We start from the raw sequence: 27,910 nt of genomic DNA, 5'->3' as shown, positions 1-27,910 counted from the left end.
GTTTACATGGCAGAAGTGCACTGCTCACTAGCCATACAATGTGTAATGGCAACTTTAGGTACTGCAGCATTGTACCAAAGACTTCAATGGGGCAGTTTTGCAGCCTAAAGTCGCTGCTACATTGTGTACGGTGAGTGAGCAGCTCAGTTCTCGGCATGTAAACATTGCTGGGAGCCATTCTTTCCTGGAATAGCTGATCCACAGGCGGTCCAAACCCTTATAGATCTATGATTGATGATCAATCCTAAGAATAGGTCATCGACATTAGAAAGTGGATATCCCCTTTAATGACTTATCTTAAGGATGGGCCATTAATTGGGAGTCTTGGATAACTCCTTCATGTATAATAGGTCTTCAGCTGGATGATGTTTGGGACTGGAACCATGTCATATCATTGGGTAGATCTTGATTCTTCCAAGAAAGCCAGCTTTTAATCTCCTTAGGGTAAGTTCACACAGGGTTTTTTGGACTGGAACCGGAAGTAGAGGCCGCCTCAGGTTCCAGTCTAAAATACGGGTAGCCATGACTGAATGCCGGTGCACTCCAATCCGGATTAGGCCCAATGAATGGGCCTAGTCGGGAGGAGGGAGTGTCTTCAGGCTGAATCGCGAGGCGAAACAGCCTGAAGAACGAGCAGCTCGCTTCTTTTTCCTCAAGCTGGAACAAACCAGCTCCCAGAAAAAGAGACCCGAACGGCTCCCATTGATTTCAATGGGAGCCGTCTTTTTGTTCAGGATTTTCAGGCGAATACGGCCTCAAAATCCTGACCAAAAAAATCAGTGTGAACTTACCCTTAATACAACAGCACCTACATTCAGATTCAAACCAAAAAGCCCTAGCTATGAGACTGACATATGCAACTTTCTTCTTGATTTATGTTATTCTCTTGATATGTTGTATCACAATAACACATAAAAGTCACATGCTCATATGACTGATATCATGCTACTAAAGTCCTGTGTGTAACACCAGGGTAGGTTCACAAGCAGCAGTTTTGATACATAAATTTCTGCCACGTGTGAATCCTCAGGCAGCTTGCATTATTTGTGCTGTATGTGGGCAACATGTAAAATCGACTAAAGATTAATTAAAATCCAAAAAAATTCCATATACTAACCACTAAGTTCCCAATAACCATCACCATCATGAAGACAACCAGACACATAGCCTGTCCCGCGACCTCCATGCAGTCCCACATGGTCTCAATCCATTCTCCGCACAACACTCGAAAAACAATAAGGAAAGAATGAAAAAAATCATTCATGTGCCAACGTGGCAGCTCACAGTCTGGATTTATTTTGCAGACGCAGTCCTTGTAATTTTTGCCAAATAACTGCATCCCCACCACAGCAAAAATGAAGACGATGATGGCCAGCACTACAGTCAGGTTACCCAATGCACCAACAGAGTTTCCGATGATTTTAATCAGCATGTTTAGCGTGGGCCAGGACTTGGCGAGCTTGAAGACTCTCAGCTGTTGGTAAAACACAACAATCACTTTCATTAGTGATGAATATGCATAACAAGCCTACGAGCCATACCAAAAATTGACTCAATGATTAGTGGCATTTGTTCACATTTTCTTGTACAGTTTTTATCGTTTGCATATTCAGTTACTAGGAATATACAGGGTCTTCTTATCTTTGCTGGTGGTATATTCCTACCCACCAAGTCTAAGCTCACACTGGCATTATTAGGTGTTTGTCAAGAATATTGTATGTTTGATGATATAGTGTAATGTAATGCGGCCTCCCTGTCGAGAAAGCTAAGCACACTGCGTTATATTATGCAAAATTTAATGTGTCAAATGCCACTTGGATATAGTTTTATGCTTATATGTATATATTCCCTTTGAACTATAGACCCAACTTCCCATAGGATAATCAGGGTCCCAATAAGTATAGCTATTACATCTCTATATAGAGAGGGAGAAGAGAACTGAAATTGGAGTTAACAGGTCCTAGACTTATAATGAACTGGGCATTCCTGGTTGAGACCCATCACCAGGCTCATCCCCATCCTACATCCCATTATATACTGTATTGCTGCACTGCCTTGGAAGCTGTCAGTGTTGTTATGCATTATCTTCAGGAAAGTTCAACTATAACTTACGTCTCCTGCACCTATATAACATTAAGGGCCCTCCTGACCACTAGCTGGTTTTATACAAGAGATGGAGAGGCTTGCACATGTACAGCCATCTCTCACCCTTTACTGTGGCAGTCAGACAGGGGGCAGGGGATCCCATTATTAAAACAGATGTGGGTCCAAGAGGTGGGACCCTCATATATAGGACATTGGCAGCATATCCTGTTGATTTTGCCATAAATACCCAGATGGGAATACGCTTTTAAGAACAGAAACCATGTTGCTAATTTGTATAGAGAATAAACTACATTTTCTTTTATCGGTAATATTTCTTTATATCATTCCTTAGGGGGGCGCCTGGTGTCCGCCCTGTGCCATTCCGCCAAGTTTCGGTCCTCAGCCCCGACAAACTGAACAGGGGACAGCTTCCCAGCAGTCAGTTTTAAAACCCATTCACTTGAATGGGTTTTTAAAGGTAACCACCGGTGTCCGCCTGCGGCCTCTCCGCAGGGAAACCATTTTTATGGGTCAGACACAAAGTCGGACATGCAGGGCTTTGTGTCTGGTCGAAAAAAAATGATTTTCCCGTGCAGAGGCCGAAAGAGGACACCGGTGGTTACCTTCAAAAACCCATTCAAATGAATTGGTTTTAAAGCTGATATTCAGGAAACCGTCCCATGTCCAGTTTCGCCGAGGTAGAGGATGGAAATCCGGTGGAATGGCACAGGGCGGACACGGGTGAAAGTGTGAATGTCTCCTTAGTTTATTCAGGGGGTGGTAATATGGTATTATGAAAATTAATTCAAACCAGCCAAACCAAAAATCACCCACCAGTTCAATAAGAAACAGTAACCCCGGCCCCCCGAGATGCATGTAAAGCTTCTCAGCCAGTAACTCTGTACTGATGAGGGGCAACCCTGAAACAGTGCTGTCTACAGATGGGTATGTCTGGTTTGGTTGGTATGAGTTAATGCTGCCCGGGATTTCCAAAAATTTGCCTAAGAGTATGGAATGGTGTGACATAATAAAGAAACAATACTCAGGTCTTTAATTCCCCACTGCTTTAGCTCCAGTGGTTCCTATAAATCTTTGTTTACTTCCCGCTATGCACATGTATACTGGCCTTAGTGGTGATGCGGGTATGTAAGTGTAAATTAACAGGGCTACCTGGGGAGTAATAAGACTTACTAATACATTCCCTGCACTGGTTTGCTTTATTACTAATGTACACCCAGTCCTCTGTTTTGTGTTATGTTAGTGGAGGGCAGTTGGGAAGAGCCTGCACCCAAATATGTGACATCACCAGTTCCAACCACAACTCCATTCAGTACAACTGAGTTGGTCATGTGACCCAGGAACCAGAGTTCTACCTCCCCTGCAGCCCACCACAAAATAAATGAATGGGGCTCTGGGAGACAGGAGTGCACATTAGAAATAAAGCTTAACAACTGCAGGGAACTCAATGGTAAGCTTTGTTACTCCCCAGATAACCCCTTTAAAATGTGAGAATACCGAGAGAACACTGAATGGTTATAAGTCCAAAGTACTAGAGAGCACATCAAGGAAAGTGTCATTGTTATTTTCTTAAATGTGAACCTTAGTAGAAAGAAATATGCTTGTATGGATAATGTAGTCCTTAGGTTGGGTCCTATTCTAATTAATGGGACCAGCGTGCAATGCGATGGGCGATAACGAGTATTCCTGCACAGCCCCTTTAATACAAGAAAGACAGCACTGAAAGAGTTCCTTCTTAAAACCAGCAGGCACAAGTCTAAGAACTGTTCTTTATAAAATCTAAGAGCAAAAGTAAGCGTTATTATAACATACCAATCGGAAAGATCGCAATACAGAGAGCCCTTCAACACCTTGAAGACCCAATTCCATTAAACTGAGAGACACAATAAAGCTATCAAAAATATTCCAGCCTTCCTGAAAGTAATAGTATGGATCCATTGCTATCAACTTTAAAAACATTTCTGCTGTAAAAATGCCAGTAAAAACCTAAAAAAGAAATAAAAAAATTACCAATAAATGCTTTGTACAAAAAACTTAATTTTGACATTTCAACATTTCATTTTATCTTAGAATTCTATGCAAGAAACTTTGAGATACGTAAAATTAGGAAAGGAACGGTATTGTCCAAAATTCCCTAGTAGTTGTCATTTTTTTTCCAGGAATGAAAATTATATACTCTGGGCCCCATCCAAATGACATATAAGATGTAATATATGGCTATGCTGAGTCAAACCAGTAGCCGTTTCCTGCAGTATAGAGGGTAACCTAAATGAGGGATAGAATTCTATAATTTCCAAAAAATACTGCTGTAAAGTATTATCTCTACGCCCGGTCCTGTCTGGAACAATACGCAATGAATGGATCGGTACCCCCACCGATCTGATATTGATTATCTATGTCTAGGCTATGTTTTTGCCTGGAAGCCTAGAAAACCCCTCCATGGTGCGCTCACCAATTTTACCAAACGGTGTGGTCTGAAGGGACCATCCGAATTTCTGTATAAGGGAGCCTTCACACGATGTAACGCTGCGCTCATTCTGATCGTAAAAAGACGTTCAGAATGAGCCCGTAAAAAGCAGCTCCCATTGACTTGAATTGAAGCCGGCATACGTGCGCTCCCCTTTGAAATCAATGGGAGGCTTTTTCCCTATGCTTTCAATGTAGTACGTGCATAATACATTGAAAGCATAGGGAAAAAAGCCACCCATTGATTTCAATGTGAAGCGCACGTATGCTGGCGCCCATTCAAGTCAATGGGAGCTGCTTTTTACGCGCTCATTCTGAACGTCTTTTTACGATCAGAATGAGTGCAGCGTTACATCGTGTGAAGGCTCCCTAAGTTCCAAAAAAACCTGCTGTAAATTATAACTCAAATCTATGGCAGCTCTTGGCTACTGAAATGTGCACTGCGGGAAGTTACCTACCAGATTTCCTACATATAAAACTCCTTCAAACTGCTCAGTCATAGGGTAGTGTTCCATGGCCATGAACAAAGTGTTGAGGACGATGCAAATGGTTATGGCCAAGTCCACAAAGGGATCCATTACAATCATGTTAACTATGGTCTTGATACGTATCCAGAGAGGGCAACACGTCCATATCAAATACGTGTCTGCAAACTTGTACCAACAAGGTGGACACTTCCTCTGAGATTCTTCCAGCTCTAGAGAAAGACAATGCCAAAACAGATTGTGAGTTGCAGTTCATAAAGAGATTAGTTAGATGTCAATTTCACAATTATATATAGTTTTTAGAGATGAGTGAACACTATTCGAAACAGCCGTTTCGAATAGCACGCTCCCATAGAAATGAATGGAAGCAGCCGGCACGCATGCCGGTTACGTCCATTCATTTCTATGGGAGCGTGCTATTCAAAACGGCTGTTTCGAATAGTGTTCGCTCATCTCTAATAGTTTTATATTGTTACATATTATAGATTTTGACATTTCTTAATATCACTATAGACATAATAATTCCCTTCTTGTCTTCACTTCCTTTTGTGTCAACACACACAGAGGAAATGCCCAGAGATGCTTAATTAACCAATTACTAGCTGATGTGGGTCATTGTTTGGCCAGAGAATGGCTGACCTGGGATTTCCCGGCACACTATGACCTAGACAGGGACGTGGGTAGCTTCAGATTTAGATCATCATGGGGATCAGTGAAGGGGAATATCTTTTTTATTTTTTTTTGTTAGGACCTCCATTCCGACCTCCATATATATTTTTAAATAGAAGAAAAATTCCTTTAAGGGTGTGTTCACACGTCAGAAACATAGAACACGGCAGAGCGTGGCGATGCTGTTCATTTCAAACTGCAGAAGTACTTATGGTACTTCTGCTAGCAGAGCCGGAACGCAGACACGCTGGGTGCGGGCCTGAGGTTACGTGGCCACGTAACCCCACGTGTGATAGAGCGGGGTGAGGGGTCTGTGTTCCAAGATTGCTAGCAGAAGTACTGTAAGTACTTCTTCAGTTTGAAATGAACAGCATTGCCACGCTCCTGCTGCGGGCCCGGCACCCGCCCTGGTGTCTGGATGCCGGGTCTGTAACTATAATATTGCTTAATTACCGTAATGACTCGTGTATAAGCCGAGGCAGACTTTTTCAGCACAAAAACTGTGCTGAAAAACGCGGCTTATACTCGAGTATATACAGTACGGTATATGGAAACCACTTTTTTGAAATCACAGCATTTCTACTGCAGATTTTTTTTTACAATGTGTGGACAGGATTAGCCCGAATCCCATCCGTTTTGCAGGTACTGTAACACTCAACCTTTTATGCCATGCTAGTTTTGCCACAGCCAAAACGCTGTATGTACACAACGCGGGACCCCAGCCTCAATGCAATCAGACAGCAGTAGTTTGACAAATAGACACAAGCGTCCTGTACCTTCCACCAGAGTCTGTGTTAGGACGCTCATGACACTATTAGCTCTATTCTTTTTTCCAAATGATGCATGCAGTTGATCCATAGACACTCGGAGAGACCCAGAAGGCTTCTTTTTTATCTCCACTTCCGTTGTAGGCTGTAAAACAATACATTTACTTAGAAAAGAGGGAATGTGTGAATAATTACTTTAGTTTTGAAGACATATTCAAGAAAATTTTATATTTTAGGATTTTTTAATCTTTTTCTTACAGACACTAACCTGTCACCTACATTACTGTATTCTATACAGACAATACAACTGTAGCCCATGTGATTTACTGCCGATTATATCCTAAAATGTATCCTAAAACACATTCACATGACTAGAATTCTCTAATTCATTAACTGAATTATTAGAACCCCAGGACTGTTATAGGACTCATCTGCAGTGGCTATGGGCGCTTGTGCACTGCACTGATGAAGCCGAGGACAGTACACCTCGCTTCACTGCACATCAAATACCCCAGGATGTTGTGAACGTTAAAAATATTAGTGGGGCAGAATTTTTTTCCTAGGAAAACTAAAAACCTCCTGTGGGTTGTTATGCCTTTATCTGGATCTACGCTGCAGGACAATAAACTGAACTTGATGGACATTTGTAATGCAAAAGCCAGGCTCATGGAGCATACTCACGAATGTAAAATTGCCAGTGGCTAACCTGCAGCGATGTACAGTAGCAGTGCAGTGGATGAGATTTACAAAAATTCCATCCATAGACTGCAGAAAAAAAACTGCAGTGTCTTGTGATGCAAATTTAGAGCACATAGCACAGGGGTAGGGAACCTTCGGCTCTCCAGCTGTTACAAAACTACAACTCCCAGCATGCATCCTTGCTCTGCTGTTCTTGGAACTCCCATGGAAGTGAATGGAGCATGTTGGGAGTTGTAGTTTTACAGCGGCTGGAGAGGTGAAGGTTCCCTACCCCTGACATAGCATGTCAATTATTTCTGCACGTTCAGCCACAGTTTACAACCTTTCCAATGCAAAGGTTGGAATCTGAACAGCCACCTGTGAATTGCATCTGAAAAACCACAGCGAAAACCAGTCGCTTGGTCTGCTGCGAGATGTTGAGGATAACCCGAGCTGTATGTTCATACTGTTCTGTATGGTCTTAGAGTTTGCAGATCACTGCTGTAGTGACGGTAAAATATATTCAATATCTTCATAATCCATTTGCTTTATTCTCATGTTTTAGGAACATGCATCATGCTCTTCTTGAGTACCCATGCCAGGTTAGAAAAGGAAATTAGAAGAGTTATCTACTAGGCTAACATGCTATCTGGGTATAGAAGGAAAAAGTGAAAGATTATTAAAAATTTCAGGTTAGTTGAGGCAAAAACAAACTGGAATTTACAGATATATTTGTGAAATGAAGAATCGTCATTTCTAAAAGCATACTCTTCATATATAGTTATTATTCGCCTGGTTGTGCATGACGTATAAGGTAGATAATAGTGTAAGAGGAGATTAAGTTGTCTGTTTATTACTACTGAAAAGTAAAGCCACACATTGTGGAAAAGCAGTTTTTTATGTCTGATTTTTTTGAGCCAAAGTCAAGAGTGGCTTGAAAAGGATTGGGAAATAGAGATGAGCGAGTAGCATTCAATCGAATACCTCCCCTGCATAGATATTGGTGTAAGAAAAAGTGCCAGGGAAGGGGGGAGGGGAATGGAATTTTTACTGTGTTTACCGCGTGGTATTCGACTGAGTACACCAATATCTATGCAGGGGAGGTATTCGATTGAATACTACTCACTCATCTCTAATAGGAAGCTCTTATACTTCTCCCTTCTCTTAAATCAACACTTTGGCTCAAAAAACTGCAGCAAAATGTGCAACATAAGAGCATATTTTACGCAACGTGGGGCCTCAGCCTAAAGAGGTTATTCAGGTTTTAAAACTGATGGCTTATCCTTAGACTAGATCATGAAAATTAGATAATTGAGCTAGCAGCACTCCCACTGACCAGCTGTTTCAAGGTGTCACAGAGATCATGTGATATGGCCTTTCAGGGGCGTAACTACTGGGGTAGCAACGGTACCGGCTACCACAAGGCCCAGGACATTAGGGGGCCAGATGGCAGACGCTACCACTGCAGATTATTATTATTATTATTTATTTTTAATAGGCTGCTACTTGCTGGAGTAACTCCAGCAGGTAACAGGCCCTATTTACTTACCGATCCTGGCTCCTGCTGCAGGCTGCCGGTGCTTCTCCTTCTGCAGAGGCGGCTGTGAGCAGGAGCCGGGATCGATAAGTAAGGGGTTGGATTTTACAGCTGTGACTTTGAGCTGAGGGGTTTGGGGGCTGTAGAATTCAATGCAGACGTGGGCACTTCAACATTAAGGAACGCACGAGCTGTACTTGGAATAGTGTACAACATATGTATGTATGTAGGGGCAAGTCAAATATTAATTCCCTAAGAATATAAACTTTCACATATCCCCATCTGTAAATAGCCACAGAAAATGTGTAAATGTAACCCTTCCTTATGTAGACATAAAGCCATAAATGTAAATTTCCAGAAAGTTTTTGCCTTCTTATTAGAAACAGGAGAAAAACGTAACATAAAAAGACTAATCAAAATCTTTTTACAGGTTTAGAATAAAGTAAGAATAAGGTTAGGAGAAAACCAATACTCATTCTACCAGGGAAGGATCCAACTGAGTATTTCAGGGCGGCATACAGGAAGCAGAAGGGTGGACCGCCATGCCTAGACTAAACTACTATAGACTTTCTTACGCTGTCATCAGTAGCTGCCTTATCTATTTTCACCTCAGGCAGAAGACGTCCACCAGGGATTTTGGCACCCGGACCACCAATTAATGACACCACGCCATTACAATCCACTGCGCTGTTCCTTTTAACATTCCTTCGCAGGTTTGGAAAGATGCGAGAGGATCTGCTGCCCTGGCTGTACCCACTGTTGTAACTATTCCTCCGATTGTGTCTGACTGGGATGAACAAGGAGTCTCGTCTTCCTTCACTTTCTTCCACTGTGCTGTGTTCATCATCTGCAAACTCATTTTCAGAGACAGGATCTCGGAAACTTCTCCGAAAACTGAAGATGCTGCTTTTGCTGTTGTGTCTAGACAGATAAGGAGAACCTGGGATGCTAAGTAGGGACTGTAGAAAGGAAAAATAGAAACATATTAGAATCCTTCTTAGGAAATAAGTATGCAACACAGACATCTTGACTATTGGGCTCCCATATTGTCTATATGCATGTTACAATATATGTCTTCATGTAATGGTAATGGAAGACTCCCAGTTTGTTTCAGTGACCCCTGGTTACATCTACCCATGGCCATACATGTGCAGATTCTGCTCTGCACCGCATTCATCCCTATTACTTCTGTTCAGCTGCTCATGGACTTTTATCCTGTCAGCAGGATTTGCTATCCTATCATCCTTCAGCTCCTGTAAAGTATTGGATAGGAGTAGAACAGCAATCCTCCAGCGCTTACCAAATACATAACCAGTCCTGTCTAATGCATAACTTATTGTCACTCCTCTCTGCAAAGATAAGGAGACACAGGAGAAGAACAGCAGAGAGGTAGGATACTGCCGCAGGAACTACTGCCCAATAAATAGTGTTTTCAAGTTCCTGATACATGGTGTATGAAAGCCACGTCTGACTACCACTGGCTTAGATTTTTTTGTCTGTCAATCCCATAAATAGGAAGAAAGAATTGGCTGTAAGGAACCTTAACATACCACCAGTCTGGGAGGTGCCCAATGCATTGCTTTTGTTTTATCAAAAAAAAAATTTAATACTGGGCATTTGGGTATTTAGAATATCTTGGCATTACCCCATAGAAGGTCACCATTAGGTTCCCCCTTCCTACTACTCAGGAACGTTCCAGTCAAACAGCTGCCTAATACCATTAAGGCCATTCACATGGTGGAAAATGGCGCTTTATTTGACGCTGAATTTTCAGCACTGAAAAAAGCCTCCCATTGATTTCAATGGGTTCTGCTAGCTTTTTTTTCCACTAGCAGAACTTTCCACTAGTGGAAAAAGAAGCTAGCAGAACCCATTGAAATCAATGGGAGGCTTTTTTTTTCAGCGCTGAAAATTCAGCGTCAAATAAAGTGCCATTTTCCTCCATGTGAATGGACCCTTAAAGGGTTTTTCATCTCCCCATCTTAGTAACTTATCTCCTATCCATGCAGTATGGAATAAGTGGCAGATTGGTGGGGTCCAATGGGCGATGCTCCCACTAATCTCGAGAACGTGGTGTTTTGTTGCCCATTTTTAATGGAGTGGTGGTCAAACAAGCAAAACCCCTCTCCATTCATTTCAAAGGGTATACTGCAGATAGTAAAGCGCTTGGCTATCCATGGCAGTCCCAATAAAAAAAAAGTGGAGCAGAGGCCTGTGCGACCATCACTCCATTCAAGACACAAAGTAATTCTCCTGATCAGTGGGGGAACCAGCCATCAGACCCCATCGAGTTGCAACTACGGGAAGATGGGAAAACACCTTTAGGGTAAGTGCACACGGGGTAGCTACCACTGGATGCCGATGCAGTGCCAAATGAATGGGCCTAGTCGGGAGGGAGTGTCTTCAGGCCAATGTCGCAAGGCGAATCCGCCTGAAAGAATGAGCATATCACTTCTTTTTTCGGGAGCTGGAACAATTGGTTCCCAGAAAAAAAGAACTGACCAGCTCCCATTGATTGCAATGGGAGCCGTCTTTTTGGTCAGGATTTTGATGCAGATACAGCCTCAAAATCCTGACCAAAAAACCCCGTGTGAACTTATCCTTAAGGGTCAACACTGTATTCATTAAGTAAAGGAAAGAACATCTAAATGTTAGTAACTTGCTCTAAACAGCACATATGTTTTGGTTTTCATTACCTGGTCCATAATTGAAAATTTTCGGCCCAGTCTATTGTCAGGGTACCAAAACCCTTTTCTTTTCATGCCATCTTCTGACTCTGATTTGTACACTTTTTCAGAATCTCCTTTCTCCTCCCCTTCTGATAGCTCTTTCTGTCTCCTCTTCCTTCTGCGGTTTCTTTTCTCCTTTGCACTCTTAGTACTTAGCTTTGAAAGTTCTGAAGACGTCTGAGACATCCGGGCGTCCCCTTCTTCATCCTCCACAGCATCTTCAGTTACAGTGCCTGCCGAAGTAGCCATAGCTGCTGCCTAAAAGACAAAAATAGATAAATATAATATACGAATATTGTATCGGATATTTGGAGCACAAATATGTGACATAGAAAATTAGGAAACTCAGAGAATGTTGGTGAATCTTACTACTACTATCTAGTCTTTGCTCCCTCTCACAACTCGCCCTTATGCAATATGGGTCAGATATATTTATTAATATATTTCTTCAGATTGAGGTCACACCTGCTCTTCCTGATTCTTCTTCAGCTGTTCCAGCATTGCTTTGAATTCATTTTCCTTCTGCTCCGCTTCCTCAAGAGTTGCTTGATTTTGTTCTTCATAAGCCATAGCTACCACAGCCAGAATCAAATTTACCAAATAAAATGAGCCAACGAAGATGACCAAAACAAAGAAGATCATGTATGTTTTTCCAGAAGCACGTAGGACCTAAACAGAATGAAGAAAGGAACAATGAGCGATATGCTATGTTAGGCAATCTTCTCATAACCTAAATATAAAGTCTTGGTCAATGATATAATACGAGCACTTATTTTATCTCCTTATACACTGTGTCCTCTGTTGTTCCTATTCTAGGATTGCAGAGAACAGTGGGAGAAAGAAGACTCTCTCTGCTGTGGTTAACTCCATTTTGCTGCTGGTTATCCATAGAGTAGACCAATAAACTAATTAGCTAGCTAATTCACATGGAGTTTTTTTGGCAGCAGAATTTGACGCGGAATCCACCTCAAAATCCGCTGCCAAAAACAGCTCCTATTGACTTCAATTGGAGCCGCTCGCTTCTTTTTTCTGCTAGCTAGTAGCAAAAAAAAGAATCGAGATGACCTGTCTTGCCACGCAAGACTCCCTTCCGATTAGGCCCATTCATTCGGCGGAATGCCACGACGGGATGCCAGTGCACTGCATCGGCATTCCTTTGCGCCTAGCCGCGCTGTTTGTTCACACACGGAATCCATTTTCTGCTGTGTGAACATACCCTAAGTGAGCCACTTACTAGTGGCAACACCAGCATATTTTTTCATTCAGCAACCTTGATCCAGCTCAATGCAATACAAGGATTGATATAAATATTTCTGCATTGAAAAGTACAGTAATGTATACTTTAAAGGGGTATTCCCACGTCACATACTCGCTAGTCTTCGCTGCTGTAAATTCTTCTGTCTTCCGGCTTTGTTGCGTCATTGGTGGGCGGGATTACATATGCAAAGCCAGCGGCGAGAAGTCGTCGCTACTATGCCGCTGGCCCTGCGTGTGCGCTCCCGATGCTTAGGCATCGGACGTACAACCTTCACAATGTAATACAGACCCAGCATCCGCTGTAATAGAGAGGCCGATGCCGGGGAGTGTTAGACGCCAGCACAGGTGCCTGCAACATCGCTACGCTCCTGCCCTGCATGAAGCCAGCAGCAGCAGGAACGATGCTGCTATTCCGCTCTTCCGCCCCCCCCTCCCCTTCGGAATAGCAGCATCACTCCTGCCGCTGCTGGCTTCGTGCAGGGCAGGAGCGTAGCGATGTTGCAGGCACCTGTGCCGGCGTCTACACTCCCCGGCATCCGCCTCTCTATTACAGCGGATGCCGGGTCTGTATTGGCGGCCCCTTTCCCCCCAAAGTGTAAACTACCCCCCCACTCCAGACTCGCTCCCATGCACTTAGCCCCTCCTCCCTCCCCCCTCAGAGAAGCAGATACATCACTTGACTTATGACCAGATAAGTCAAGGGCTGTGTCAACAGAGAAATGAATAAAGTAAGATAGTGGACAAACAAAGCAGTTTTGCTGAAGCAGTGTATTTAGGAAAAGTCTTACATTCACATTAACTAGCAGTATAGATAGGATCCTTGTATTGGGACAACCCCTTTAAAACGGATAGCAATATAAAATGTACTCATGTCTTTCTCCAAAAATTCACTAACTACAATAATAAGTATTGTAATAAGTAATAACTATTGGATATCATAAAAATAATACACATTATACATTGTTACTGAAATGTTCATGCTTACCAATTGGTACAAGTTTTCCCAAAAATCCTGAGTCATAAGGCGAAATAAGGCCAAAAAAGCCCAACTAAAGGTATCAAAATTTGTGTAGCCATAGTTTGGATTCCTCCCTGCTTTCATACACGTGTAACCTTCCGGACATTGTCTTGGATGAGAAAAATGAAAGTGGAAACAAAATTAATGCAACCAATAGACAAAGTTCACAAATCTGAAGCAAATAATTGCAATGTTGGCAGAATATAAATTGGTAAAACAAATGTTCCATGTGGCCAAACGGGAGAGGTCACAGGAAAATGGCCGATGGACATGCGCAGTGGGAGCGGTTAGTCATTTTTCTGTGGCCGAACAGGAGAGAAGAAGCGGAGGCAGAGATCAAGAAGAAAGCGGCACTGGAGAGTTTTCTTGCAGCACAGGGGATGCCCCCAGTACTGCGAGTAGACTCATTATCATAATGAAGAAACCAGAAAAAATATACCTAATGGAGGCGTGGAGAAGACTTCTAAAGGTAGGGGAAGAATAGCCCTTCTTAAGGCTATTCCGACGTGGGTTTAACTAGAAACGGGATTCTAATGATAGAATCCCTTTAAAGTAGGTTTTATATAAGTCCTCCTATAACAACAAATACATGTCCACATACTTTATCCATGCTAGAATACTTACCCCGCATCTGTGCCATTGCCACATAGTATTGGATCCATGGCTCCATGAAGTTTATAGAAGTTTGCTAAAAATAAAAAAAAATTACCAAGGCGAGGGGGAGAAAGAAAAAATAAAATAAAGAGCAAATCAGTTATGGAAGCCAAATATGTATCTAATATACAACAGAACAATTTCATTCACACACATTAATAAAGCATTGAACCAAAATTCTACTACAGGATATTAAAGGAGTATTCCCGTTGTAGACATTCATAGCAAATCCACTTGATAATTGTGTGATAAATGTGGGATCCCGCCTCTAGGTCCTATTTAGTAGGAATGGCCTTTAGTTAAAGAGCCCCTTCATTCTGAAAATTGGCAGTAATCCAAGATCTCTGACTTTTTCAATGTAATATACATTTCATCAAAACTGACCATAAACTGTACAATTTAAGATTGAGCCTGGTAATGATTCTAGGCATGGCTGCTAAAATCATACAGCACTGTGCCTAGTAAACAATGGGGAAGACATGTAGCAGCCCCATCACTTAGCTAAAGTGTGGTGCCCCAATCAATCTTATGTCCATAGTCTATCTTAATGATAGGTCTGTCTTGAAAACCCATTTTAATCTATATCTATGCATAGAGTCCGGAGTTCTGAAAGAGAAAAAAAAACTATCCTAGTCCACTGTAAGGGAATAGAGAAAAATTAAGAAAGTAAAGGAGTTTTCCCAACTCCCTCTCTCATCAGCTTTGCCAGCTGTCTCTTCTTCTGCACTTCCTTATTCTTCAACAAGCTGGTGGGCTGCTCTCACTATTCGATGGACAGGGGACCATGAAATACCTGACTAGATATAGACATTGCCTTTATTATTTATAATTATTACTAGAAATCTAATATAAATACAAAACAATTAATATGCAAAGTAAATGTATATTACATTACATAGGTTTGCATTCTCACAAAAATACATAATGTACAGTATAAGAAAAGTGCAAACAACATGAAAACTATACTATAACTATAAAATAGCATGGACATTATACTACATACTTTCATTGTTGATATATTCATCAAAGTCAAATCCTTTGCTGCCGTTGGCCAAGTATTGTTCGTCCATGTTGAGGATAGGCCAAACAACACACTTCCGCCTTAAATGACCCATGAAAAGCTGTAGACCGATTAAAGCAAAGACACTGAGGCAAAACACTGTCAAAATCATGACATCTGACAACTTCTTCACAGACTGAATAAGGGCACCCACAATGGTCTTCAGTCCTGCAGAATACAGTGAAAAGAGATGTTTTTAGATTGTGCATAGCGGTATTATTTCATATAAGACCACGGACAGAAAACTAAAATGTCGAATTAGGGGCAAGATTTGAGGGGGTAGTACAGAATTAGATAAACATGGGAGCTTGGCTGCCAAAAACAAAGACACACACTTTCTACATTCTACTGTTTCTATATAAAACTACACATACAGTATATGACTGTATTGGTCAAGCGTATGTGGACTAAAACACACGTCAGGAGAGGTGACAGATACTACTGAAGTAAACGTTAGGCAAGTCAGATGTTACGCAGACTGCCTTATTTACGGGGCAACATTTAAGGAATGATCGAGTTTCAGCAAGTAAAAGCGATTCGTTTTATAATGAAAAGTTCACATTTCTCACAGTTTTTAATATCTCTGCAGTCATTAAAGGCCTTATTCACATGCCAGTGCAGTTTTTTACAGATCTAACATCTCTCAAAAACTGCTGTGAATCTGTTTTTGACAGCTCTTTTGCATCTATTCTGTTTTTTTCTGTTTTTGATGGTGGACTGCCATCCATTTTACAGTGCGGTCTGGTCCTGCTGCTCTGGTAACTTCTAGAAGTGAAACTCCTCGTCAGCTGTGATGTTCTTGGATCCCCTACAATCAGCGGCTTCAGTGGTATTAGGGAGTGACATCACAAGTAGTGACGTTGTGAAGGTTATAATCATGTAATGTATGAAAAAACTTTGTTATCCTTAAAAGTTGAATGCTAGATATAGCTACTTATGCTTGAAATTGGTATAATGTTATATGATAAGATGGCGCCTGTATCCAGGATGGGTGCAAGAAAAACAAACGCTTGGCTTGCTGCCAGAAAACAGTTCCCCAAGGTTACCGCGCAGGACCGGGAGTAGCTAGCTATATATGGAACTGCTTAAACTCTTTCTGTTTGATTGATATGTACCATACCAATCAGGAATGAATATGAAAACTTACGTTGTTGTTATATTACTTCCTTTCTTTGCTACTATTTAACCCCTGTGTTCTTAATAAAAAAGCGCGTCAGCACACATTCCTTAGCTGAGAGAGAAACGAATACCAACACATAGAGTGGTGTGACTTCTTTACCACCTGGCACTCAGCCTAATTAATTAGGACAATGAGAGTTACCCGGGATTATTGGTCATTTAGTCATAAATGTGACTCTGACCTTATCAACGTCACGTGTCCTTCACTGAGGATAATGCTTGGCCTCAGCGGTCACGTGCTGTGGGGACTTCTGCTGGAACACAACAATGGACCGGCAGGACAGGACCGTGCTGGGTGGTATCGGAGCACCAAGGAAAGGTGAGTATATATATTTTTATTTTTTTTCAAATCCCCCCGACTATTTAAAATATAAATCTTTTGCTCGGACAAGCCCTTTAATAAAACAGTCGTTACATAGTCATTTTTCACTGTTGTGTGAATAAGGCCTGAAAGAAAACACTGTTTAGTTTCAAGGAAAAAACTCTTGTCCTGTAGAGGTCATAATCACTCTGGAAAACAGACATCTGAAAGCCACTGTAGATTTGTCTCCAGAACATGACCCACAAAGAGTTTTAACCACGGGAAGTAAATAATGAAGGTTACTATTCAATGGCTGCAGAAGATATCTGGGATCAGAGGTTATACAGAGAGATTGTATATCATACATCAGATAAGTTTTGTTTGCTGAAACCATAATATCCTATATGTAATCCAACTACAAAATTATACAACTCTGAAAGGATAGTTTGTTACAAAATACTCTAGCGTTACAATAGTGACTGGTGAAAAACTTAGATTTTTATGTCCTAGTCTTGCAGAAGCTCAACAATAGTCAATAACTAGAGTCAAAAGTCTATTCCACACTTGTCTGAATAAGGGCATATTTAGTTTCCAAAAACTGGAAGGGCTGTAGTTCTGAAATGACTAGAAAAGAACAATCTAGTTAAATTAGTAAAAATGGATGTAAAAATTATGTGTAAATACAAATTAAAAAATATATTACAATGCGGTTTGCTTTATCCAACTTTACTCAGGTTTGGGTTTTTGTCTCCGGACATTACTGCACTTTTCAAGAGTGGAACAAACTTTTGCAAGGACACGAGGCGGAGCTCTGCTCTTATGTTACTAGCTATCGCTTAAGAGACGATGCAAAAATGTGCGCACAGCATAAGCAAAACATGCGCATAAGTTTGAACATGCTTAACCAAATATAAAGCATTGCTGTATTTTTTTTCTGCAGTAGAAAATCTAGAGACCAAAATTGGAGAGGAAAAAGTCATGGATGTGAAATAGAATTAATGACCCTTAGGCTGGGGACATACTGGTAGTCAGGGCAGTGGGTTACCTTCAGCCAACGTGTCCGTGGCTAACCCGCTGAGATCTGCAATAGTAGCACTATGGATGAGATATCCACAAATCTCATCTACATGCTAATGCTGCGACTACGAACCACAGCGCAAAGTGACTGGCTCTGCTGGTTTCAAGTCGCAACATCTCAGTTGTTGCTCTAGGTTTAACTTGTGGCCTTCAGTCTTTGAAATGAAAGTAGTGAGGGGTCCACAAAGATCCCTGAATGTGTGCCGCAACAAAACCTCTGAATTTCAGAGCATCTTTGAAAGGAACATGGTGCAGTATTTTTCTGTTGGAAATTCTGACACCGCCCTTCTGACAGCATTGACTGCTCAGGAATGGCGGGGGGTAGAGAATAAATTCCAACTGTGCTGGAGTCTGTGGAACAGTGATTATAAGGCTGCCTTCACACGGAGTAACGCCGGGCTTGTAAAAATCCTCATTCACAGCCGTACACACTGCGGAAGGCTCCCGAACACTTCCCATTCACTTCAATGGGAGCGCTCGTAAAGCCGGCTCAATTACGATGTACAGAATGCTAATCTTAATATAATCTACGCATTGTGTATTCACCTTCAATAATATAAACACATAAGGCACAGTTCACATCCGCATTCGGGCCATTACGTTCCCCTCTCCATATGAAATATGTGGAGAGAAACGTCCTGCAAGCAGCACTCTTCTCTCTGTATTTTTCGTGCGGAAACTGAGCGGAAACCACATGGACCCCATTATAGTCTATGGAGTCTGCTGGTTTACTAAGGTAACTGCTTTTTTTATGCACATAAGTTTCCATTTCTGGGCGTCCCCAAGTGGACTCCCCAAACAGAAACCCAAACGCAGATGTAAATCGGGCCTCACATGTACAAGAGTCTTAGACTGTTATGTTTTCCTTACTAAGTATAGGACAGTCAATACTAGGAAATGTGTCAACAGTAATGGCTCTCAAATGTTTGTGTGCTTGATCAAGACCCTTTGGACTTTTGGGTCAAGACTTAGGAGAGTATGAGTGACACAAACCGACCATTGTCTTGTGATTTGTAGAGTCCTTGAACAATGTCATGAGTTTTAATACATGGTATTTAGGCCTTGGTATCTTAAATGTCCTGCCACATGTGTAGACTTAGTAAATATCTATGTGCCGTTTATACCAAACACACAGAAAACATCACGTTCAGTTAAAAAACCCCAATGAAAATGCCATACAAACTTGCAAGGTACTTGGTTGCAGCTTTGGGGAACTTGCAGAGTTTTATATGGCTGGCATTTCCATGTTATGGCATATCACTTACCTTTTCGTCACTGTATGATATATAGTGCATACGCTATATTTTATAGACTAACTATATCAAATACATAGTTGCAAATTAAAGTAGATGCTTTAAACTACAAACATACATAGAGGTTCTTTTCATGGTTGGCATCTTAACCATGAAATTACAGATAAAACATAAAACAATCATAGCAAATAATACATGCATCGGTCATCATTAATAAGCAACATTTTCATGGAGGGGATCAAGCTGGGATTTCGGTATTTTTTTCATGCAAACCATTTAAACGCCAAGGCTGAGCCACATTCTTGTATGAAATTTGCAAATGCCAATTGAAAGAAAGTCATAACTATAAAACATGAAACATTATTATACAACTTGCCTTTTATGACAACAGAATCGTACAGTTCTAAAGACTGAAAAGACGGGGAATACAATGGCTCGAAATCTAAAATTTAGTACACTCTCCTATTTTTCCAGCACCAACTTCTTGCTACAGATCTAAACCGACAAGAAGAAATTCCCTGAATAAATCAGTGCAGTATGGTGGACTATAGTAAATAATAATACAATATACAGTACTAGTGCGGTACAACTACAGTGATAATGGGAATTTTTCTTGATAGCTTTTAATATTTTTTTTCACCAATGTCAATATAAGGGAAGTTTTCTTCAAAATGTATTCATTGCTGTGTATTTTGAGCTATTGTGCTGGAAATACTGAAAAGTACTCTAATTCCACTTGTAAGCAGCCATGTTTTATAAGAATTTCTATATCATACGGTGATGTTCGCATGCTGCAAGCTTTCTTCATATGGTAAATCTATTGTACAATTTGGAGAGCGGCCTACTGTAGGTTTGACATAAACTGTCCATTTCATTTTCCTGGGTACTCAGCACACAATATACATTCCAGCCAACATATATCTGAATTATTGAATAATTCATAGTCGCAGAAATTTTTCCTTTTTACCCTATTTCATCTCTTACCTTTATTTTGCAGGTCCGTGCCGACGTTTTGGAATTTTTCTTCTTTTCGCTCAGAGCACAGCGTTGTCATTAGGGTTGAAGATCGGGATCGGAAAAGATCGGATTCCGATCGGCGATCGAGTAAATTTCACGATTGAGATCGGAATTCCGACCCGATTTTTTCCAGTGGGATCGAGATCGGAGGTTATCTCAAGATCGGCTCAACCCTAAAAGTGACTTTTCCCATAGAAAAGCAATGACTAGGGTTGAAGATCGGGATCGGAAAAGATCGGATTTCGATCGGCGATCGAGCAAATTTCACGATCGAGATCGGCTGGAAAATGATCGGAAATCGGATTTTAAAATCGATCTTGAAATCTCAAGATCGGCTCAACCCTAGTTGTTATCCATTCTCCAGCGCCGCCTCTGTCTTCTGCGTCTCCTCCTCTTCACTCCTCTTCTTCGAGACCACCGCAAAATGGCTGCCAGACACGCGCAGTTGGCTGTTCCGTTGACCATTTTGCAGTGGTCTTGTTTAAGAAGAGGAGCAAAGAGGAGGAGACGTAGAAGACAGCGCTGGAATGGATAACAACGCTGTGCTCTAAACAGATGGAGAACACCCCCTGTGCTTTCTGAGCCCAAATGAAGAAAAGAAGAAATATTCCAAAACCTTCAAGATAAGAGTAAGAGATGAATATTTCTATGTGGTTTTTGTTTAAAATTGTTTATAATGATAGAATCCCTTTAAAGTACACTAAATTGTGAAGCCATAAGACAAGGGATTTTGCCGTAAATATTTCATTAACAAAATCCCATGTCTAATTCCTGTAACACACATCCCATTCTGCTGGCCTGGAGGCTGACAGCACAGAATTGCTATATTGAGGTGAATATGGTCGGCAAGTGCTATAGTCAGGTTACCTGTCAGTAGGAAGCGATCAGGTTTCTGCTGATGCTAGAGAAGACGCTAAGGGGAGCGATCATGAGCTCCATGTCCTGCACATGTTGGGAAACACTAGATGTGCAGAGTGCTGTAGTGCCAAGCTACCGGAAGGTTTTATCTTAGTACAATGTAATAACCCTGCAACATATGTTAGCGGAGCACTAGGATGTGGTCAATATATGTCTTCATGTTATCAAAAAAAGGCAGGTTGCAAATCCTGTCAAAAATGTATCTGCACCATTTTTGCAAGAAACGGATCCTAACGTCAGCGAGAGATCAGCCTTAGTGTTTAAATTTTTTCTCACCTGGAATGACAGAGATAGTTTTCAAAGCTCGGAGAACTCTGAATGTTCTCAGCGCTGAGACATTCCCAAGGTCCACAAACTCTGTCACATATCTGCAATAAGGGAGGTCACACACAAACACAATGACAAAACACAAAACAGCTACAACAGGAAGTACGTCACAGGGCCTAACCAACACCTAACATCGACTGCAGACCACCTTACCTGGGATTACAGATATAGTTTTCAAAGCTCTCAGAACTCTGAAAGTGCGCAGAGCTGAAACATTGCCTAGGTTTACAAACTCTGTTATATACCTGCAGAATCAAATCAGAGTTACTTGTAATGGTGTGGATTGTTTCATAGAAGCCCAACATTAACCACTGTCCTCCCAGGGGCTCGGACATGGACCGCAGTGCCCAAAGTGTGTGGTCCTCTATGAGAACATTGACAAAATGTATATGTAAAGGTTCATGCTGGCTACTATGTTCTTGTGTTGTCAAAGGGCAAAGTGGAAGAAAACTCTTTAGGGTCACCGGCCAAACGTCTAATGTATAGGAAGGCCTTCCCAATCCTCCAACGATGGGAGATGTCAGGAGAGATAAGAATATGGCACTTGCATTTCAGTTGTCCAATCCTTTTGTTTTTTGGATGCATAAGTTGCTGTAAGGATGCCTTCACACAAAGGAAAATGGCGCTGAATTTGGTGTGGAATCCACGTCAGATTCAGTGCTGAAAAAAAAGCCTACCATTGACTTCAACAGGTTCCTTTTTCTGTATGGCGCTGAATTTGGTGTGGAATCCGCGTTAGATTCAGCACTATTTTGCAAAATACACGTGTAAAAATAAGACTCCCATTGGCTTCAATGATATTTTTTACACATATAAAAATACGCCTGTAAAAATACGTCTGTAAAATGTCATTGAAGTCAATGGAAGTCTTATTTTTACACGTGTTTTTTGCAAAAATACATGCACGTTTACTCCGTGTGAAGGCTCCCTAAGGGGGTATTCACACGTAGGAATTTGACGCTGAATTTGTCAAGCAGAAGATTTCAGATTTAGGAATTCGAAGCAGGTTTTTTCTCAAAAACATATATGGTAATGCTGAATTTGAAGGGTTTGGAGAAAAGCGGCAATGTATTTTGCCTATTTCACCTTTACTGGGCAGGATTAATTTCCAAATTCCGTGAACGTGTTTTGACAAATTTTGCATCCGATTCCACAACAATGAGAAAAGTGTATTTTCTGCCTCCCATTAATTTCAATGGGAGTTCTCAGGCGGAATCCAGCTGAAGAACAAGCGGGGTGCTTTTATTTCCATTAACTGAAAAAATCAGGTAGCAGAAAAAAAAATCAGATACTGCCTCCTATTGAAATCAATGGGGGACTGATTTCAGGTAGAGGTTAAGGTGAATCGTGCCTCAAATTCAGCATCAAATTTCTATGTGTGAACACCCCTAAGGGTCCATTCACACAGAGGAAAATGGTGAGGAATTTGGTGTGGAATCTTCCATGCTGAAAAAAAAGCCTCCCATTGATTTCAATGGGTTCTGCTAGCTTTTTTTTTCAACTAGCAGACTTTTCCTCTAGCATAAAATTCCGCTAGCGGTAAAAAACATTAGTAGAACCCAAATTCCTCACCATTTTCCTCCATGTGAATGGACCCTTAGGCTGAGACCCCAGAAATGCAGCTTTTTTTGTTGCAGATTTTGTTGTGGTTTTTTGAGCCAAAGTCAAGAATGGCTGCAAAAGGAATGGAAAATATATATGAAGGTCTTATACATCTCCCTTCTGCTCATTCCACTCCTGGCTTTGGCTCAAAAAAACCGCAACAAAATCTGCAATAAGAAAAGCTGAATCTCTGCAACATGGGGTCTTAGCCTAAAGGTAAGAGTTTTTTGCTGATGTGGATTTTTGAGGCAGAATCCATCTCAAAACCTAGAGGGGGAAAAAGCATCAATAGTTCTCTGCCTTACAAACCACATAAATAAATAAGAGGCAGAAAAAAAAAACACTAGCGGGTTTTTTTAAGTGTTTTTTGTTTGTTTTTTTTGCAATAACCGCTCCAAAAAAAAACAACACTTGTTTCTTTTCTGCCTCCCATTCATTATGAATGATGCTTCATTTTTTCTCTAGATGATTTTTCCTCTGCATGGAGAGCCCAGCATGATACCTGTCGGGTAGAAGGGTTCTACCTTTGTAGCCAGTTTTAGAGTTAATTCACACACAACAGATTTGTTGCAGAAATTTATCAATTGTTTGGTTCATCTGAATGGAGTTGACTTGGCAGAAAACAAATGGATTTCGTGCCCTATTTATGTGACAAATCTGCTGTGTATGACTTGACCCTTAGAAGTGAGAAGTTCTTGAACCTTTTACATATACTATTTGTAACTGCTATTGATAACGTCTCTTAGGAGCCATCTTAGATTTTGGATTTAGTGGATCCGTGGGGAAGTTCTATTCCTTTATCACTTACACTATGTTATCTCTATCTGATTTTGGTATGTGTGTATATCTGAGATGCTATACGGTTTGGTTTTAGAGAATAGCACTTCAGTGTCCACTGGAATAGAAGTGATTGCTGATGTCACATCAGACTTATATGATATCAGTACTAGGGGTAAAAGTGTCATATGTATCATTGTCATAGATGATGATTTTGGCTTATTATAAACTAAAGCCCTGCAGATTCAGTGACGTGTTAGCACCGCCCTTACTACTCATGATATCAACTACAAATGGGATGCCAATATATTTTATGTAACATAGGTCTGCACCCCTAAATGTTACTCATTTTTAACTTGTCATTAATTTAATTTAATTTATTTTACATTTATAGAGTTGATACAGGGAACTAAATCCACCGCTAAGATCTGGAATTAAAACTGAATGGTATAATAACTCACCATACAAAACAGTAAGCTCTTAAAGTAGACCTGTTACCAGCCCAATCATATACAATATCTGATACTGAAATCCTGAGTATTTGGGTGTTTGCTTTTCCCAAATCTGTTCAACTATTCCAAAGATATAAACCCTTCTAGTGTTGACACAAATTAGAGTATACTAGATAAGAGATAAGAAATGGAGAACGATCTTACCAACATATGTAGGCGGGAGTATGTAGGTGAGGGTGCATCACTAGCCCTCAAACCCCAAAAGTGCTCCCGCCCTTACAAGGGCAGTACCAAGCTGACCCTCAAAATAGACCCTAAGTGTCCCTAGACCCTACGTGTTTCCTGGTACAGTAACGCACCACTCATCAGGGGACTTTCTGAACTATCTTTTCTGACATTTATGGTCAAATGTATTTTTTTTTAATCTCAGATTAACAAATAACTGTCTGCAGTGGCAAAGACAGTATAAAAAAAAACCCACAATGGAGGAAAAAAGTGACTACATAACTCTCCCTGTAGTGACAGTGGCAGTGGGACTAGGGACACTTAGGGTCAATTTTGAGGGTCAGCTTGGTACTGCCCTTGTAAGGGTGGGAGCACTTTTGGAGTTTGAGGGCTAACATTGGAGGGTGAATATAGGGACCTCTGTTCTCCCTTGTGATGCACCCTTACCGTGGGACTCCTGCCTACCTACATTGGTAAGATTGTTCCCTTTTTTATCTACTCAATTATCTACTGAGGTGACAACTGTTTTATATGTTATCTCTGCAGGGACCTGTTTTAAAAGTATTTATTAAATGTTAAGTTTTATATGTTGCAACAATGCCTTCAGATAGATTTTGTACTTTCTTCTGCATATCAGTGTGTATTCTGGCACTCTGGGAACTACGGTGCTGCTTGAGATATATATTAATTGTATCTTTAATTGTATCTAATTTATATCGACACTAGTATGGCTTATATCTTTGGAATGGCTGAACAGATTTGGATAAACAAAACTCCAAAATGCTCAGCGTGACAGTGCTTATCAGATGATGTATGTCATTGAGCTTTCAGGCCACTTCACCGTCCCGCTAGTGGTGGCTGCTGGCAGACTGGATTTAGTCCAGGGGATTTGATGCTCTGTATCTGAGTTGCAATGACTATAATTTCATATATATAATGTCATATATATCTTTGAGTGAATCAGTGCAGATGTTTGGACATGGATTGGATAGCGAGATAGCATAGACTCACTTTACATCAGATGGCTTAGTTGGGGAGCTTTTGAATGTATATAGGTGGCTCTGACATTTTTAGGCTACTTTTCTAATTTGCTATTTTTTAAATATTTTCTAAATTATAAATGCTGCTTTTTGCAAAGTGCAACTACGGTCCTAAGGAATTGGCGGCAACCCATCAGTAAATTATGTCCAGCTCCTGACCTGGAATACTTGCAATCTCTTTCCCTAAAAATTAAAATGTAAAGTAAAACATAAAATGAAAGGTTTCCTATAGTCTCCTGTGTGTTATGTATATTATCCTAAGGCAGGACATACCTACCAGCAAACATTCCTGGAAAGATAAAAACCAGGGTCTAACATATGTTATAATTTTACCGTCATGAACTACACGTTTTGGCGGTAAGAATAAAACTTGGTCTCCTGTAGAAAAAAAAATAGCTTTTCCCCCTTTCCATTTTTTACATCTGTCATCATTTAATGTCAATGACAAAATATTTAGCCATCAATGATTTCACCTATAAATATACATGTTAAATCTGTAGCAGAAACACATAATATGGATTGCTACACCACAAACATTAGAGTGAATAAATACTAAGGCTGTGTTCACATCTGCATTGGAGTTCAGTTATTGGTCTCCATGTAGGTTCTTCCAAAATGCCAGGCAAAATAGCGCAGCAATATGACAGAAACCCAATGGACCCCATTATAGTCAATTAGGTCTTTCAGGTACCATTGGTGTTTGTCATAGGACATATAAAGCGCTAACAAATATTTCCTTTGTTCTGCTACAATTACGGAGCCGAACAATAGAAATTACAATTCTGCCAAAGAATGTTTGTATTGTCATTTAATAATTTCTATTACAATATAATGGAGACAATGCAGCTTCGTTACATATTTAGGCCATAAATCATTGTACATTTTTATATATCAAGTGATCATTGGTAAAAAGGGAGTACATATCATGAAGGTAGAGCATAAAGCTGTGATGGGGACATTAAAGAGGAAAGGTTTATCCCTGGCTGGTCCTATTTGGTGACAAGAAAGTGTAGAGGGCTCCCTATCCAGAGAACGGCATTATTAGAAGTCACGAAATAGGCAACGGGCCCAAGAGGTGGCACACCCTTACACCATGATTATGGCTGCATACTGATCTTTGCTACGGTCCCTCCTCATTTTTTGTACACAAGTGAGAGGTATTATACACTAGCTGACTCGTGTCACTTACTCAGCAACTAGGGGTGTTATTTTAATACGCTATTTAGCGTCTCTACTGTCAGGTGTGTGGTCCTAGACTGAAACAAACACACACAGACGGCCTACCTGACAGTAGGACCGTAATATCTGTAAAAATGTATTAATGACTGCACACATTTTCACAGAAGGGCCCTTACACGCCAAGATTGGAATAGTACCCCTATATGACCCTACAAACATCTAGGCTTGGACAGGAGTAACCTCTATTTGCTTGCTCTCAATCTCCTTTAGATGACCCTTGGATTTATTCTCTCTTCTCTGGACTCAGCCCTTTGGGGAAGGGACCTCTTTAGGATATGATTCTGCCTCAAAATCAGTTCCAAATTCCGCATGAACGCAGTCACCATTGATTTCAATAGGAGTCAGATGTTGATTAGAGATGAGCGAACACTGTTCGGATCAGCCAATCCAAACAGCACGCACCCATAGGAATGAATGGAAGCACCTGTGACGCTGGCCGGCCACCGGCAAGGTCAACGTCACAGGTGCTTCCATTCATTTCTATGGGTGCGTGCTGTTCGGATTGGCTGATCCGAACAGTGTTCGCTCATCTCTAATGTTGATCTGTCCTTTGTCTGATTTTATCTCGATCTTCAGGCAGATTCTGCCTGATAACTCCCATTGAAGTGAATGGGAGGCAGAAAATACCGCCTGGCTGTTGTGGAATTTGACACTGAATTTGGACAAGAAGAATATTTGTGAAGCTGAATTTTTCAGCAAGGAAAATTTCTGCTGTGTGAACAAACGCTTTTACCAACCAGGGCTTCAGAAAACCCTTATTATCTCTATGTGCTGCCCCTATGACCAGGGTCTCCAACCTCTAGGAATTGGCATGTCTATTTCTAATACATAATTCTGGGCCACACGTAAAGGTAAAACTTACAAACACTATTGAGAATGCTGTACAATTTAGCTTTTACTTTAGTGATACGGTTTAGACCACAGTGCCTGGCTATAGTAATACTATGCCATCACTTGTGCCATTGGTTGGAGAGCTCATCCTCTATGGTATGTACGCCCTTGTATGACTGCCTATTTGTGAAATAATTTCAGTAATATAAATACAATTTGAGACCAATCTATACACATGTAAACATATAT

At 40.9% G+C, this 27,910-nt stretch overlaps 1 protein-coding gene across 4 annotated transcripts in view; it reads right to left on the bottom strand.

The window, feature by feature from the left end:
• SCN8A (sodium voltage-gated channel alpha subunit 8) overlaps positions 1-27,910 on the bottom strand; it is a 124,099-nt gene that overhangs the window by 28,046 nt on the left and 68,143 nt on the right. For 2 of the 4 annotated variants that reach the window (XM_075265872.1, XM_075265873.1), the window contains exons 3-13: positions 21,649-21,740; positions 15,367-15,591; positions 14,334-14,397; positions 13,677-13,818; positions 11,900-12,103; positions 11,402-11,692; positions 9,314-9,664; positions 6,500-6,635; positions 5,028-5,266; positions 3,916-4,089; positions 1,118-1,474 (exon numbers count right to left, since the gene is read on the bottom strand). In XM_075265872.1, the coding sequence (XP_075121973.1) occupies positions 1,118-1,474; positions 3,916-4,089; positions 5,028-5,266; positions 6,500-6,635; positions 9,314-9,664; positions 11,402-11,692; positions 11,900-12,103; positions 13,677-13,818; positions 14,334-14,397; positions 15,367-15,591; positions 21,649-21,740 (2,275 nt within the window). Of the gene's footprint in view, positions 1-1,117; positions 1,475-3,915; positions 4,090-5,027; positions 5,267-6,499; positions 6,636-9,280; positions 9,665-11,401; positions 11,693-11,899; positions 12,104-13,676; positions 13,819-14,333; positions 14,398-15,366; positions 15,592-21,444; positions 21,537-21,648; positions 21,741-27,910 lie in introns of all 4 variants that reach the window. The other 2 variants (XM_075265874.1, XM_075265871.1) reach the window with 2 other exon arrangements.

Source organism: Leptodactylus fuscus, chromosome 2 (genome assembly GCF_031893055.1).
Source record: "Leptodactylus fuscus isolate aLepFus1 chromosome 2, aLepFus1.hap2, whole genome shotgun sequence".
Taxonomy (NCBI): Eukaryota; Metazoa; Chordata; class Amphibia; order Anura; family Leptodactylidae; genus Leptodactylus; species Leptodactylus fuscus.
The sequence above is the reverse complement of the archived record's forward strand: the minus strand, read 5'-3'. Positions and strand labels throughout refer to the sequence as shown.